A 13385-nucleotide genomic window follows, 5' to 3' on the forward strand; every position below is an offset into this window, starting at 1 on the left:
GGTCCTTATCACAGTGCTCCCATGTGATTTAACACCAGGTTGCAGCAATTTCCAAGACTGGTACATGGCCTGTTATATAAGGGTATTACAACATCAAATTATAAGTTGCATGACTCATCATCTAAATTCATAAAAATTTCATGAAAGCAAATTTGCATTATGAGTTTTGACACAGTGAGAATTATAGATAAAAGGAGCTTCTAGGTTGGCATGCAATTTTTCTGACAAAAAAAATCGAAAGCTATCTGCAACAAGAGGAAAACCTTCATGCAAGATCTTCCAAAGGGAATAATCTGAATGTGAACAAAAATCATGCAAATCACATATGATAAAATCATTTAGCTGCTAGAAATTGAGCAAAGTATAACTATTAGCATTTAATGATTTTTACTTCTCAACCACTAGTTGTTACAGAACATGGAAGCCTGTGTCTTAAAAACAAGATTTCAGTATATTTCCATTAATATATTTCATAATTTTCTTTCTTGCAAAGTATCATCTGAACTTGTGATACATCAAATGAATCAACTTGTGTACTCAAGTGAGTAATGTGAGACAGTCAAGACAATTTGAAATCTCAGCTTCTAATATAAATAGATCATCTTAATTCTGTCATCATACTCTATTGCCAAATTCCTAAATGCAATTTTTCTCACCCTGGCCGAGTTGAGAATACGTTGCAAAATGGATTACATCAGGGCTTGTGGAAGCGGGCCTCCAAGGCCTTCTTCACAAGCGGGCGGCGACCAGCCAACGACACAGAGATTTGGTTGCTTTTGTTTTAATGCTAAAGAATATGCACTTACGGGGAAGAAAAATAAATGTACCTTGAATGTTACACAGAGCAGGGACCATGTATGTTTGCGCCCCTCACTTTTCCTCTCCAGCCCACACAAATACCTTGCCACCCAACCATCAGTTGTTACGTACCATGTCACACAAAGAAGTTCCAAAAGCCGTGGGAATTCAAACTGTGAGCAAGTTCAATCTAGGTAATACCATACACCAACTACACCCGCAGACATTGTGCACTATTCAAAATAACCCTTCTGAGCCCCTAGTGCTATATAATGGTAATTTTCCATGTATCTAGAAAGCCATATGTTATGTAACATCTACATATTCCTTCTATGTATTTATTGAGTGGTTGGCGAAGAACATTTTCGGCGTAAAAATACATTTCTACGTTTACTTCCTTTACGAAACTTTCATTATATTCTTCTATTATCGCATACTCATTCTGATACTTTTTATTGTCTTTATCTTCTAATAATAAAGAGCTTATTTCCTGATCTATTTCAGTTAGCTGAGAATAAATTCTACGTAAATTAGCAAAGTTAGATCTAATGCTCTCTTCTTTAACATTATCAGCCTTTAAAAAGTCATTCAAACCATTAAAACACTTTGTGAAGAGCTCTTATAGGAGAGCATTTTTTAACAAGTAATTCCATTTTCAGAATAATAGGTAATTAAAAATAACGTACTTTTAATATCACGTCATACGGTCACCATGTTATGAGACTCTACCTGAATTTTGTTCATTCAGTCGGTACTCCATTAAAAGAAATGCAAAGAGAGATTTATAATTGAATAATACGGTCAATCCACCCAATTAATTCATTATAAAACAGGCAATCCACCTTAATGCAAATTCATGGTGCATTTTTTTTTATTCTAAACATAAAAACGATACAATGTTGCCAAACTGTAAAATTTAACCTTTAAAGAAATTACATTTATACAATCGTCGAGTTGCTCGCGACAAAGACTACTTCGGATGTAAATAAGGTTCACATTGAATCAGCATCAAAATCAATTACAAAAGAACAGCCATCATCCAGCCAAAGAAGATCAGCTACATTGGATGAAGTTATTGAAAGGACTGATGAAACTCCAAAGGGAGGGAATGATGATCGAAGCATGGAATTAAACTAATCGGAAGTTTTAAAGATTACCCAGATAATTTGATAGAAGAGACTGGCTGGCATAAATGAAAACTCCTTCCCTCATATTGATTTTTATGATCCTGCAAAGTGGACAACTCTTAGCAACAAAGTGAGAATGACTTTGTCTGAAATAGGGGCCTATTAAAAAAAAAAAAAAAAAAAAAGGTAATGTATCCAAAAAGTAATAATGGACTTCAATTCAGTGATACATATTACAATATAAAAATGGAAAATGGGGAATTAGTTCCCCGTACATGGTTATTATACTTGTATTCCATAAGTAACAATCCTGTTGTTTTTGCTTCTGTTGCAAGATATTTTCACTGATTGACAGTAGTAGCCTCGTAAAAAGCTATAATGATTGGATAAATGTATCTAAAACCTTGTATAGGCATCAGACTAGTAGACATATATGAAATATTTCTTAAAATGGAAAGAGCTTGAGAAAAATTTGAAAAATAAAACATTTGATTCCCAAACACAAGAGATGTATAAAAATGTTTGGTGTATTTAATTATGGCAAAGCACACTAGGGCTATCTGCCTAAAAGGAGGGATGCCTTCGTGGAGGACTTTCTAAGGGAAACTGGCTCGTATACACATTACACGTGGGGAAAACCACGAACACGCCCATGCAGCCAGCCCGTTCGCGGGATTCGAACCTCGGACCGAACTACCAGTATTCAGCGACTTTTACCGCTCGGCCGCTGGTGGGCGATGTATAAAAATGAAACAAAAACATTGGTCAAGTGTATTTAGGAAGACTGATTGAGATCACAAAATTTCTTGGCAGCCAGAATTTAGCCTTTCAAGGTTCATCAGCTGTACCACAAATAAAACAGAAACGTCTTAAAATAATGGAATTGTTTGCAAAGTTCGACACTGTTATGGAATTTCACATAGAAAGAGTATTACGATCTAAAGGTAGCAGCAGGAAAGTCATTATCTAAACAAAGAGAGTCAAAATGAAATGCTGCAAATTACTGGCAGTAGTATAAGAGAGAAAATCTTACTATCTCATCGAAAAGCCAAGTATTGTTATATAATTTTAGATTGTACTCCTGATATTAGCAAAACTAAACATATGAATGTCGTCATACGTTTTGTCCTCTGCAATGATGGAGTATCAGAAATCAAGGAGCATTTTTTATTGTTGATGATTCTACAGGTAAGGGCCTAACCAGTAATAGTAATGGGAGACAGAAACCGAAATGTTGAACATTCCCCTTGATGATATGAGAGGCCAGGGATATGACAACTGCGCAAATATGAAAGGAAAGAAAAATTATCTTCAACATAACATCTTAAAAATAAATCCTCGCACATTTCATGTACCTTGTCGTGCTCATAGTTTAAATATAATGAATAATGATGCAGCAAAGGCGAATGCAGATACAGTTAGTTTTTTTTTTTTTTTTTTTTATTGAATTCAAGAATTATACAATGTATTTTCTTCTCCTGAGCGATGGTCAGTTCTTTTGAAAAGCATTTCCTGTTTAACCTTAAATCCCCTCTCAGAAACTCAATAGGTAAGCATTTTTTTTTTATTGAATTCAAGAATTATACAATGTATTTTCTTCTCCTGAGCGATGGTCAGTTCTTTTGAAAAGCATTTCCTGTTTAACCTTAAATCCCCTCTCAAAAACTCAATGGGTAAGCAAAATTGAAGCCATTCGACTTTTAAGATATCAACTAGGAGTAATCTATGATGCTCTTTTTGAAATATCCGAAGGGAAATGCTTTTCAGAAGAAGTGCAACATGAAACACAAAGTCTGTGTGCTAAAATCAAAGATTATAAATTTATTTGTTCCTTGATACTTTGGCATTATTTGCTTAACAGAATTAATCCCTCAGCAAAGGACTGCAAGAAAAGGGTTTGCGTTTTATACTAGCCTTAAAGGCAATAAGTAACTTAAAAATATTTATTGAAGAATATAGAACTGACATCAATTTCAAAAGTATTCTTGAGAAAGCCAAAGAACTTAGTGAAGAAGTGGATGGAGAGACGCAGTTTAAAACTGTTGAAGAAGTCCGACGAAGGAAAAAGAAATGTGATTTTGATTACGAACATGCTGATAAATTCCCTCAATCTCCAGAAGAGAAGTTTACAGAAAATTTCTTTTTTGGAATTTCGGATATTCTTGGACATCATTAAATGAAAGATTTGATGCAATGAAAAATCACTGTGATAGTTTTAGTTTTCTGGGTAATTTATCAGAAATCAATAATGCAAATTTGAAAATAAAATACAGTAAATTAGAAAAATTGTTACAGTGGGATGACAATAAAGATATTAACGCAGAACGCCTGTATGACAAAGCAGTAGCTTCGAAAGACATTTTTACAGCAAGTATGAATGACCCATTTGAAACTCGGAACTTAATTGCATCAAACAATTTATACTTCCTAAACTTGAAGATCATATTGAGAATACTACTTAGCATTTCTGTTAGTGTTGCTAGTAACAAAACATCATTCTCCAAATTAAAATTGATCAAGACATAATTAGGGTCAAATATATCACAGGAAAGACTCATAAATCTAAGCATTGATTGCCATCGAAAATGAAATCTGTCAAGAGATAGATGTAAAAGAAATTTAAAAAAATTTGTAAACATGAAATGCAGAAAAATAAATTATTCTTGATAAACTATTAAAAAAACCAACAAATGCTTTCTTCAAAACTTAATTTTCCTATAAAAAAATTTTAAAAGAGGGGGGGGGGGAAGCATGACTTCAACTATTTTGCAGGCGAGCAGTGGATAACCTTACACCGGTGCTGGATTACATATAAAATTTTCAGCAAAGTAACATGATGTATTTCATGATTGAAATTGCATATGCTGTTGTAGAATGACTAAAGCTGATGCAGAACATGTTGTCACTTGTTCCTGTCTGGAAAATAACTGGTTAATTTATTACCTGAACTTAGAAGAACAAAGATCTTAAAATATTACTTTCTAATGACTAAATCAGAAGAGAACTTATCAAAATTATAAAAAGTATAACAGCAAATGACAACAAATATTATGTATCTTGATGTTAATATCCCGCATGTGGACCTTGACTCAACATCATTTAAATTATCTAATATTATAAATCGTAAATTTTTGCTTAAATTATCTTGCATACATGTGTAAATGCCTTGATTATTTAAAGTTTATTTCTGTAGGGTTCAGAATTATTTATTTAATGTTATTTTTTTCCAAGTAGCTATCTGAATGCTGAATATGTAGTTCACTTAGCTTAATTTCATTGTATATGTATGCTCTGTAAAGTTTAGTTATTTTATCTTAGCGTTGCTAAGCAGCAAATTATATTTTAAGTTTTTCATACCAAGTTACATATTCCTAATACATCCTGTTAATTTATTAATGCAGATATTAGCTAACGATGCCAGTTGGGTTTTATAGTCAAGAACTAATGATTAGGGAAGACTACAGGTTGCTGTTTATTAGCATCAAATTATTCCATTAATTCCCGTGTATGTGTTTTAGCAAGGTAGATTAATAAAAATATAACAACATAATATAATAATTTCACATTTATAGTACAGAGTAAATACTGATGCTGATGCAATTTAGTAATAATATCTAAATATTTACCGATCCCATGGTACCGATGTCTCAAAGGATTCTGATACTACACCATACTCCAAACCAAGATCCTGTAAGTAAAATTCATTTCTGAAATTACTTTGAAATTACAACCAAGTCAAATCTGACAACTTAAATCAGTAGATTTAATAAAGTATAATAATGAAAAGGCAAGTTTAAGTGTTAACAAAATATAATACAAAATTTATGAAAAGTATATTTTTATGAAAAGAACATTTAGAATTCAGTATTAATATTATAAAATCTAAAGTATTGAGTAGATATTCTAAATTCAGTTTAAAATGAGACTTCCAAGGATTGGGGCAAACACACAATTATATCATGTCAATTTACTTAAATATGTTGTTATAAGTACCACTCTACAAATTAATGCCAAGGTTTTAATAATTAGTTATCACTTCGAAATCAATTCAATATACTAACATCATATGGAATTCTACACAGTTAGATGGTCAAACAGTCTAAGAGACGAAAGTTTCATAAACTATAGATAAAAATAATTATGATAGCTAATTTAAAACTTAAAGGTCAAAAGAAAAGAAGTACCCACAAATAATTTTGAACAAGAGACAGCAAAATATGTAAAATCTGATGTTAATTATATGTTTGCATACAAAAATAAAATTAAAACAGTAATAAACAATAAGTTATAATAAATTAACAGCTAAATAATGCACTGAAAGTTGTTGAAATTTAGCAGTATAATTCAAAATAAAAATAAATGTTTCTGTACAAGTCACAGTTTCTGAATATGATTTTTGAATCATATTCAGATACAGTGAAGAACAAAAATGAAAATACAAAACTGTGTAAAAAATCACTGTATGAAATTAATGAAAAAAATTTAAAAATTAAGTAATTTTGCAGTAAAATTGAAATTAAAACTGAGAGCAATTTCAATACACATAATCAGATACAGTAAAGCAGAACAAAAACAAAACTTGATCAAAACAGTGCAGACAGCTCTTGATAAACTGCTCTCGGTTTGAATTTTACTGCAAAATTATTTAATTCAAAAAAATGTTTTCATTTATATCAATTTTACACCGTCATTTTTTACAGCATTTTGAAAGAGTTTTTGTTTCCTTCTGCTGTATCTGATATGTTTTTTGAACTCACTTTTAATTTTTATTTTAATTTAAAATTATATATATAAATTAGCTGTGGAAGAGTAATCTACTACTATTTTTACATATGTGTAAATCCTGGAAATAAACATTAATCATACAAACGAAGTCACTGACATTAATGATTAGACAGTTATTAAATCAGTGCTATCATCACAGATGGGAAGATTCTGTGAAGATTAATATCATACTTAAAAAAAAAAATAAAAATAACCACATTATTTATCATTATCATTATTAAGTATTTGATAATGATAATGATAATGATCTTGATTTATCATTATCATTATTAAGTATCAAACTTTAGATGAAACTAGTTGTCTCCTGGTGGATTTCTGACAAAAGATTTTATGTAGAGTATTTAAAAAAAAAAAAAAAAAAAAGAAATAAAAAGAGTATTAAATCCCATTGGAATTTTTTTTCATGATGCAATGTGCAATCAAAACTAAATACACAAATAACATAGATGTTAGAAGTTTTAATATTTAAAAGAGTATCCTCAAATCTAAAGGTAGTTAACCTTTTATAACTCACATATCATTTTTCTAAAAATTAAGATACATTATAGAAACTTATACCCTATCTCAGCTCTTTTATAATATGGTATTATGCATAAAATGGTCTATGATATATGACACTACATACATATTTAAGCTATTTTTAAATAATAGGGTTTCATATAAAGACCAGATAAATATTAATTATGTTATAACAAGACCTTTTGAAATTTCTTTGCTTTTAATGTGCAAGTTAAACCAATTACAGAAAGAATCAAACAGTTTTCAGATTTGAACCAGTCAGTCACAATCACCTTTTGTTCTTAATTATTTTCATGAACGAAAATGCTAGTTTGTATCTGCTCATTATTTCAGAATGGCACATAGAAAATTTTCTACCCTGAAAAAATGTTCACAGGATCAATGGTGACCAGACATTAATCATACAGAAGCATCTTGGAATCACGGAAATTCAACAAATCTCATTTTCATGATGCAATGTGCAATCAAAACTAAATACACAAATAACATAGATGTTAGAAGTTTTAATATTTAAAAGAGTATCCTCAAATCTAAAGGTAGTTAACCTTTTATAACTCACATATCATTTTTCTAAAAATTAAGATACATTATAGAAACTTATACCCTATCTCAGCTCTTTTATAATATGGTATTATGCATAAAATGGTCTATGATATATGACACTACATACATATTTAAGCTATTTTTAAATAATAGGGTTTCATATAAAGACCAGATAAATATTAATTATGTTATAACAAGACCTTTTGAAATTTCTTTGCTTTTAATGTGCAAGTTAAACCAATTACAGAAAGAATCAAACAGTTTTCAGATTTGAACCAGTCAGTCACAATCACCTTTTGTTCTTAATTATTTTCATGAACGAAAATGCTAGTTTGTATCTGCTCATTATTTCAGAATGGCACATAGAAAATTTTCTACCCTGAAAAAATGTTCACAGGATCAATGGTGACCAGACATTAATCATACAGAAGCATCTTGGAATCACGGAAATTCAACAAATCTCATTTTCAATAAAGAATTTTGAGATCACTAGGTTCACTTTTATATTTAACAGGGTAGCACCAAGATGGGCTCAATAAGTGAAAAAAAATACTTTTAAATATATATATATATATATATATATATACACAAATACAAGTATGCAGCCTTATTTCTTGGCAAAATTACAAAAATGACTGCTAATAGACTCTTATAAATAATTTGAGTTTGTACCATATATTCTGTTACATTGCCATTACTTTCAATAGATTTACTACAGTCTTAAATCTGACAATTGACCTAAATCCTTATTTTCTAACTGAGAGATGAAAAGTTTCAATTTAACATTGGATGAACTGATTGCATTTACTAAATTTGCTCTAGCCCTGCTGTATAAAATTAAGATAACTGAGGTGGCTGATAATGTAAATTAAAAAGACATTTCTTATTATATAAGAGGGCTTTTCTTTAGGAAGTGTATCTTTCTCTTCCAGAAAGTTACGAAGATTGTCTATCTTTTTCAAAATCTACTCTGAAACTGTCCTCTAGAAAGCCCATGTACCTCACAATGAAGGATAAGATCACCATATTCTATATTTAGGAGCATGTGTATTTTTTCTGCTGGCTTTCTGGCTAGATTCTAAAAATTTTAAAAATATTCATGTGACTTTTTCCTTCATTACATTCAGAGAAGAAGCTCACCTAATTTTTAAAATGGATTTGTCCATATAGTGATTGTTTTTGTCTTATTAACAAAGACAAACAATTGCAAACTACTTGTGAAGAGCACGGCAAACTTTTCCCTTTTAACTGTTCCAATTTATGACAGTATAATAAAAGAACCAACCCATTATGCCAAAGCAGAAACAAACTGATATTCAATCTACTATTCAGCTGTCGACTCAGCTGTACATTTGCATTCTCTAATTATTTATGCATGATTTCAGGCCTAAGGAGAGGCACAGAAAACATTAAGAACGGTCGAAATTCAAGTTAGATGGAAGTAGATGTGAGGGTAATTTATTATGTAAAATAATGTTAATATTATTATGTATTATAAATGGAATGTGGGTTTCTTCTAATGAAATAATATTTTGATATTTACCAATAGTTTATCCATGACTACCTTTCATTTGTTATGTTCTTACCATAACCACATCTGTCAGAAATAAAATTATTAGCATAATTTTCCCTTCTTGATTTTCAAACAATAAAATCATTTAAAAAAGGATTAAAATATGCAAGGAGGTATGTTAATTATCTTCTGGCTCTGAATGTATTCATGTACTTTGCAAATGGTATCATAACACACTCAAAATTAACAGTTTTCTATACGGAATGCTTCCACATACTTCAATAGATACAGTATTTTAGGAGAGAATAACCCCCAAACCTTTCAGGTAAAGTTCCAACTCCAGTTTCTGGATCTGGAGACATGCTCCAGAACTGAAAACACTGATGAGCTATTATAATCTAATCTTCATTTTCTGGATATGACTTTACTTTGTGTCAAATATGTCTCCAGCAGTGCAAATGCCACATGACATGCTCCAGCGATGAAAAAATGTTCCAGCAGTGCACACACTAATAAACTATTACAATCCAATCTTCATTTTCTGGATGACTTTAATTTGTCAAATATGTCTGACTTCTGGTTTTTCCTTGAAATGATTCAAGGCTGGGAGGTTCTTCAAAGTATTAATATTACCATCTATTCCTATTATAAAAAATGCTTAATTAAATGCTTAATTGATTATGGCAAAGTATACAAAAAACTCTTTGCTTAAGGTAAAAGATGCCTTCTTGGAGGACTTCCTAAAGGAAAAGAGCATGGACTTGGTGTGATTACTAGCATATATTATGCTGGCTGAATGATAAAGAATATCTGCTTCGTAAAAAATATTTTCGCCAGCAGTTCATAAAAATGAAATTTGTTAAGAAAAGAATGGATACTGATACATACTCGAATATAAGCTATAACAAATGTAAGCATATAGCCTCTTTTTCCATTGTCTTCTCCAGCAGCAAGACCACTGAAAAAAAAATATATATGTACACATAAATATTTTCTCTCCTCTTTAATGCATTCTTACAGATAGAGAAAAAGAAGTTTCATCCTTGACTGCTGTATGGCAGAGGCATAGACACCAACAAAAAGCAAAACTTATCAACGGTCAACATGCAAATGACATTTTTACAACTTTGAAAATGTGCATGTAAGACATGTTTTCTCAATTAAACATTAAATGTAACTAATTTAATTACATTTAAATTAAAATGTTGCAACCTAAAAAAAATTTACAATGCAACAAAGTGAGCAATTCAAAAAATTTCCTGTAAATTATATGCATATTTAATTAGAAATTTTCATTTTATTACTCAAGCAGAAAAATCACTAATATATTATTGAAGAAAATATTTTAAATTGCATAATAACAGAGGGTATTAGAATTCCTAAATCATATATCTTTGAAGTTCTGTCTTCAATATGAAAATAACATAAAGTTCTGGATAGAGACAAGATATATACATATAACCATCAACAAAACTGCTTATAATTCACTTATGAATTATGAATGTAAAGATTTATAAGTAGCTGCTTCACAAATTCAAAATTAGATAATCTTTTTCTATAACACAGTTCATCATCTGTCTACAAGTTTACTTTTTACAATGAGAATGACTTCAAAAACTGTTGTACCCAGACTTAGTTGAAATAATTTTTATTTCTTTAGGGATGCCAGAATCTAGAAATACTGCATTTTAAAGCGGCTTCGAATGGTCCAAAACTAAAATTGGAAGGCTGTATTAATCAAAAATCAAATTAAATAGAATCCAGCTTTTATAACATGCACTTTATTCTCTTTTATGAAAAAATGTTTATATTCCTTCAGATTTTATAGCACTAATTTTTTTATGCCTTTGAGAAAATACATGTCATTTACAGAGTCACCTTTTACGTTATGCATGACTGAAAAAGCAACTTTGTTGCTAGTGAAAAACTTTAGATGTTTTAATGCAGAGAAATTCTGTAAAATATGAGTCTTTAAATTTCTGACTTGATAATTAGAAATCTCTTATTCTGAGACAGCATAATTCATGAAATTAAATTTCCAGTTTAATCACAACTCACAAAAAACATGTGCTTTGTTTCTAATAATAATATACCAAACAACACCTGCAGAGTGCTCGATTGGAAAGATAAAGGTCGGAATTTGCTGAACTATGATTGGTTACTCTTCAAAATCAACAAGACCATCAACTTAATATGTCCCATAACATGCATAGAAGAATACGTAGGTTTTATTTTGTATACCATCTCCCTTGGCCCTCTTTCAATAAAATCCAGTTTTTCTTTCCCCTAATAAATTTTCTGCAGCTTGCAATTTTTAAGGAATTTCCATAGAAACTACATAGAATCTATAGTAGTTGGAGTTATCCAGAGGTTGCAAACCCAGCTTGCAAGCCAAAATGACTTGTCATTAGTTTCATTTTTGAACTACTACACTCCTCAAAAGGGAAATTGCGACACCAAGAAAGAATGCTCGTAGCATCATGCAAATTGCAGGATCAAGAGTTGCGAGATGGATATGCAAATGATTAAAAAAAAAAAAACAGAAAATTATTATAAACCAATTTATTCAGTATCTAATGTGCTCACCTTGGAAGCGATACAGGTCGTAACTTGGCGAGGCATGCCATCAATGAGTTCATTGATGGTTGCCTGAGGCAGCATTGCATCCACTGATGCACGCAGATCATCCATGACTCGCGGCCGTGCTCCTCGGTTAATGTCATGTCCAATGACATCCCACAGTTTTTGATGGAATTCAGATCTGAAGAAGCTGCTGGTCGATATCAAATCCGATAAGGCAGTTAAGAGTATGCCGAGTGGCATCGTCTTCCTGGAATACCATAGTGGGTGCCGATAATGTGTACCAGGGGCATTTTGTAATCAAATATTATGCCACCCCAAACCATAATGCCTGGTGCAGGACTGGTGTGATGCTTGGCGAAATGGGCTGTTTCGTAATGTTCTCCAGGTTGCCACCATATCCGTCGACGGCTGTCATTCCTCCACAGAGTGAAACGAGATTCATCCTTGAACAAAACATGCCGCCATTCGATGATCCACTCACTATGACGCTGACACCACACCAGGCGTCTATCTTTTGTTTAGCACTCAATGGCACACCTGTGGCTGATACCAGCAAATGTAAATGCACCATATGCAATTTACTGTGTATAATTTGGGTGAACACAGATCCACCTGCTTCTGAAGGCAACTGGTTTTGGATGTCACGTGACGTGGAGAAAGGGTCTCCAATAGATGACCGCTGAATACGCCGGTCTGTGCCACTTCCCCTTCGACGAGCATGTACACCTTCCTGGAATCCATTGTGTGACACAACGTTGGATGGTATTCCTGTTGTGCCCAACACAAATGCTATTGTGCTCAGTGACAAACCAAGTTCATAGAGTTCGATAATACAGTCACGTTCCCCGGTCGTTAACTGATGGTACTGAGCCGATTGAGCTCGTCGACACCTCAGAGGCATTTTTTATGCTTCTTCTAAAGTCTCCAATGCTTCGTAAACCCTCAGATGCTGTTTATGAGAAGAGAAAGAGGCGGAACTTTTTAGCCTGCATATGCATACCCCGTGATCCAAAAAAATATTTTGCACATGTACTGGGATCCAGATCAGATTCATTATCTGAAGGCAATTCATTTAGCACTTTTAGAAATGGTCAGCCCTCTCCGATCAATTTGCAAAATAATTGAAAATCAGAAAAAAATAAACTAACATTATATCTACAATTAAGAAAATATAAACTAAAAAATGAAATTAAATAAACATCTATAGCTAAAAACTATCGAAATGTAGAGCTAACAAAACTTCTTTCAAAGAAAGTGGGGGGGGAGAAAGAAAGAGAGAGAGAAAGAGAACTGCTCTAGAGAAAAATCAAAGTGCTAACTGATAAAATTACCCCTGACCTTGAGAAAAAGACTCCAACAATTTCATAGTTTCTAACCGAATCTCCCCCCCCCCGAAAAAAAAAACTGAGATGTGAACACATTTTTCTATTGTGAATAAGCTCACCACCGATGGGATGGCAACACTTTTTTATTTAGAAATATAGCACATAGGATGGCAACAACTGTATTAAATCTAA

The 13385-nt window shown here is 31.9% G+C and overlaps 1 protein-coding gene across 2 annotated transcripts in view; it reads right to left on the bottom strand.

The window, feature by feature from the left end:
• The window catches only part of LOC146998807 (alkyldihydroxyacetonephosphate synthase, peroxisomal-like), a 169536-nt gene that overhangs the window by 41039 nt on the left and 115112 nt on the right, over positions 1-13385 (bottom strand). For both annotated transcript variants that reach the window (XR_015039718.1, XM_085811680.1), the window contains exons 15-16: positions 10174-10243; positions 5552-5613 (exon numbers count right to left, since the gene is read on the bottom strand). Coding sequence is in view for 1 of the 2 variants with exons in the window: in XM_085811680.1 (XP_085667806.1) it covers positions 5552-5613; positions 10174-10243 (132 nt within the window). In the remaining variant the exon portion in view is untranslated. The remainder of the gene's footprint in view (positions 1-5551; positions 5614-10173; positions 10244-13385) is intronic.

Source organism: Stegodyphus dumicola, chromosome 2 (assembly GCF_044657685.1).
Source record: "Stegodyphus dumicola isolate Sdum_Otavi_A_Nest chromosome 2, ASM4465768v1".
Classification (NCBI taxonomy): Eukaryota; Metazoa; Arthropoda; class Arachnida; order Araneae; family Eresidae; genus Stegodyphus; species Stegodyphus dumicola.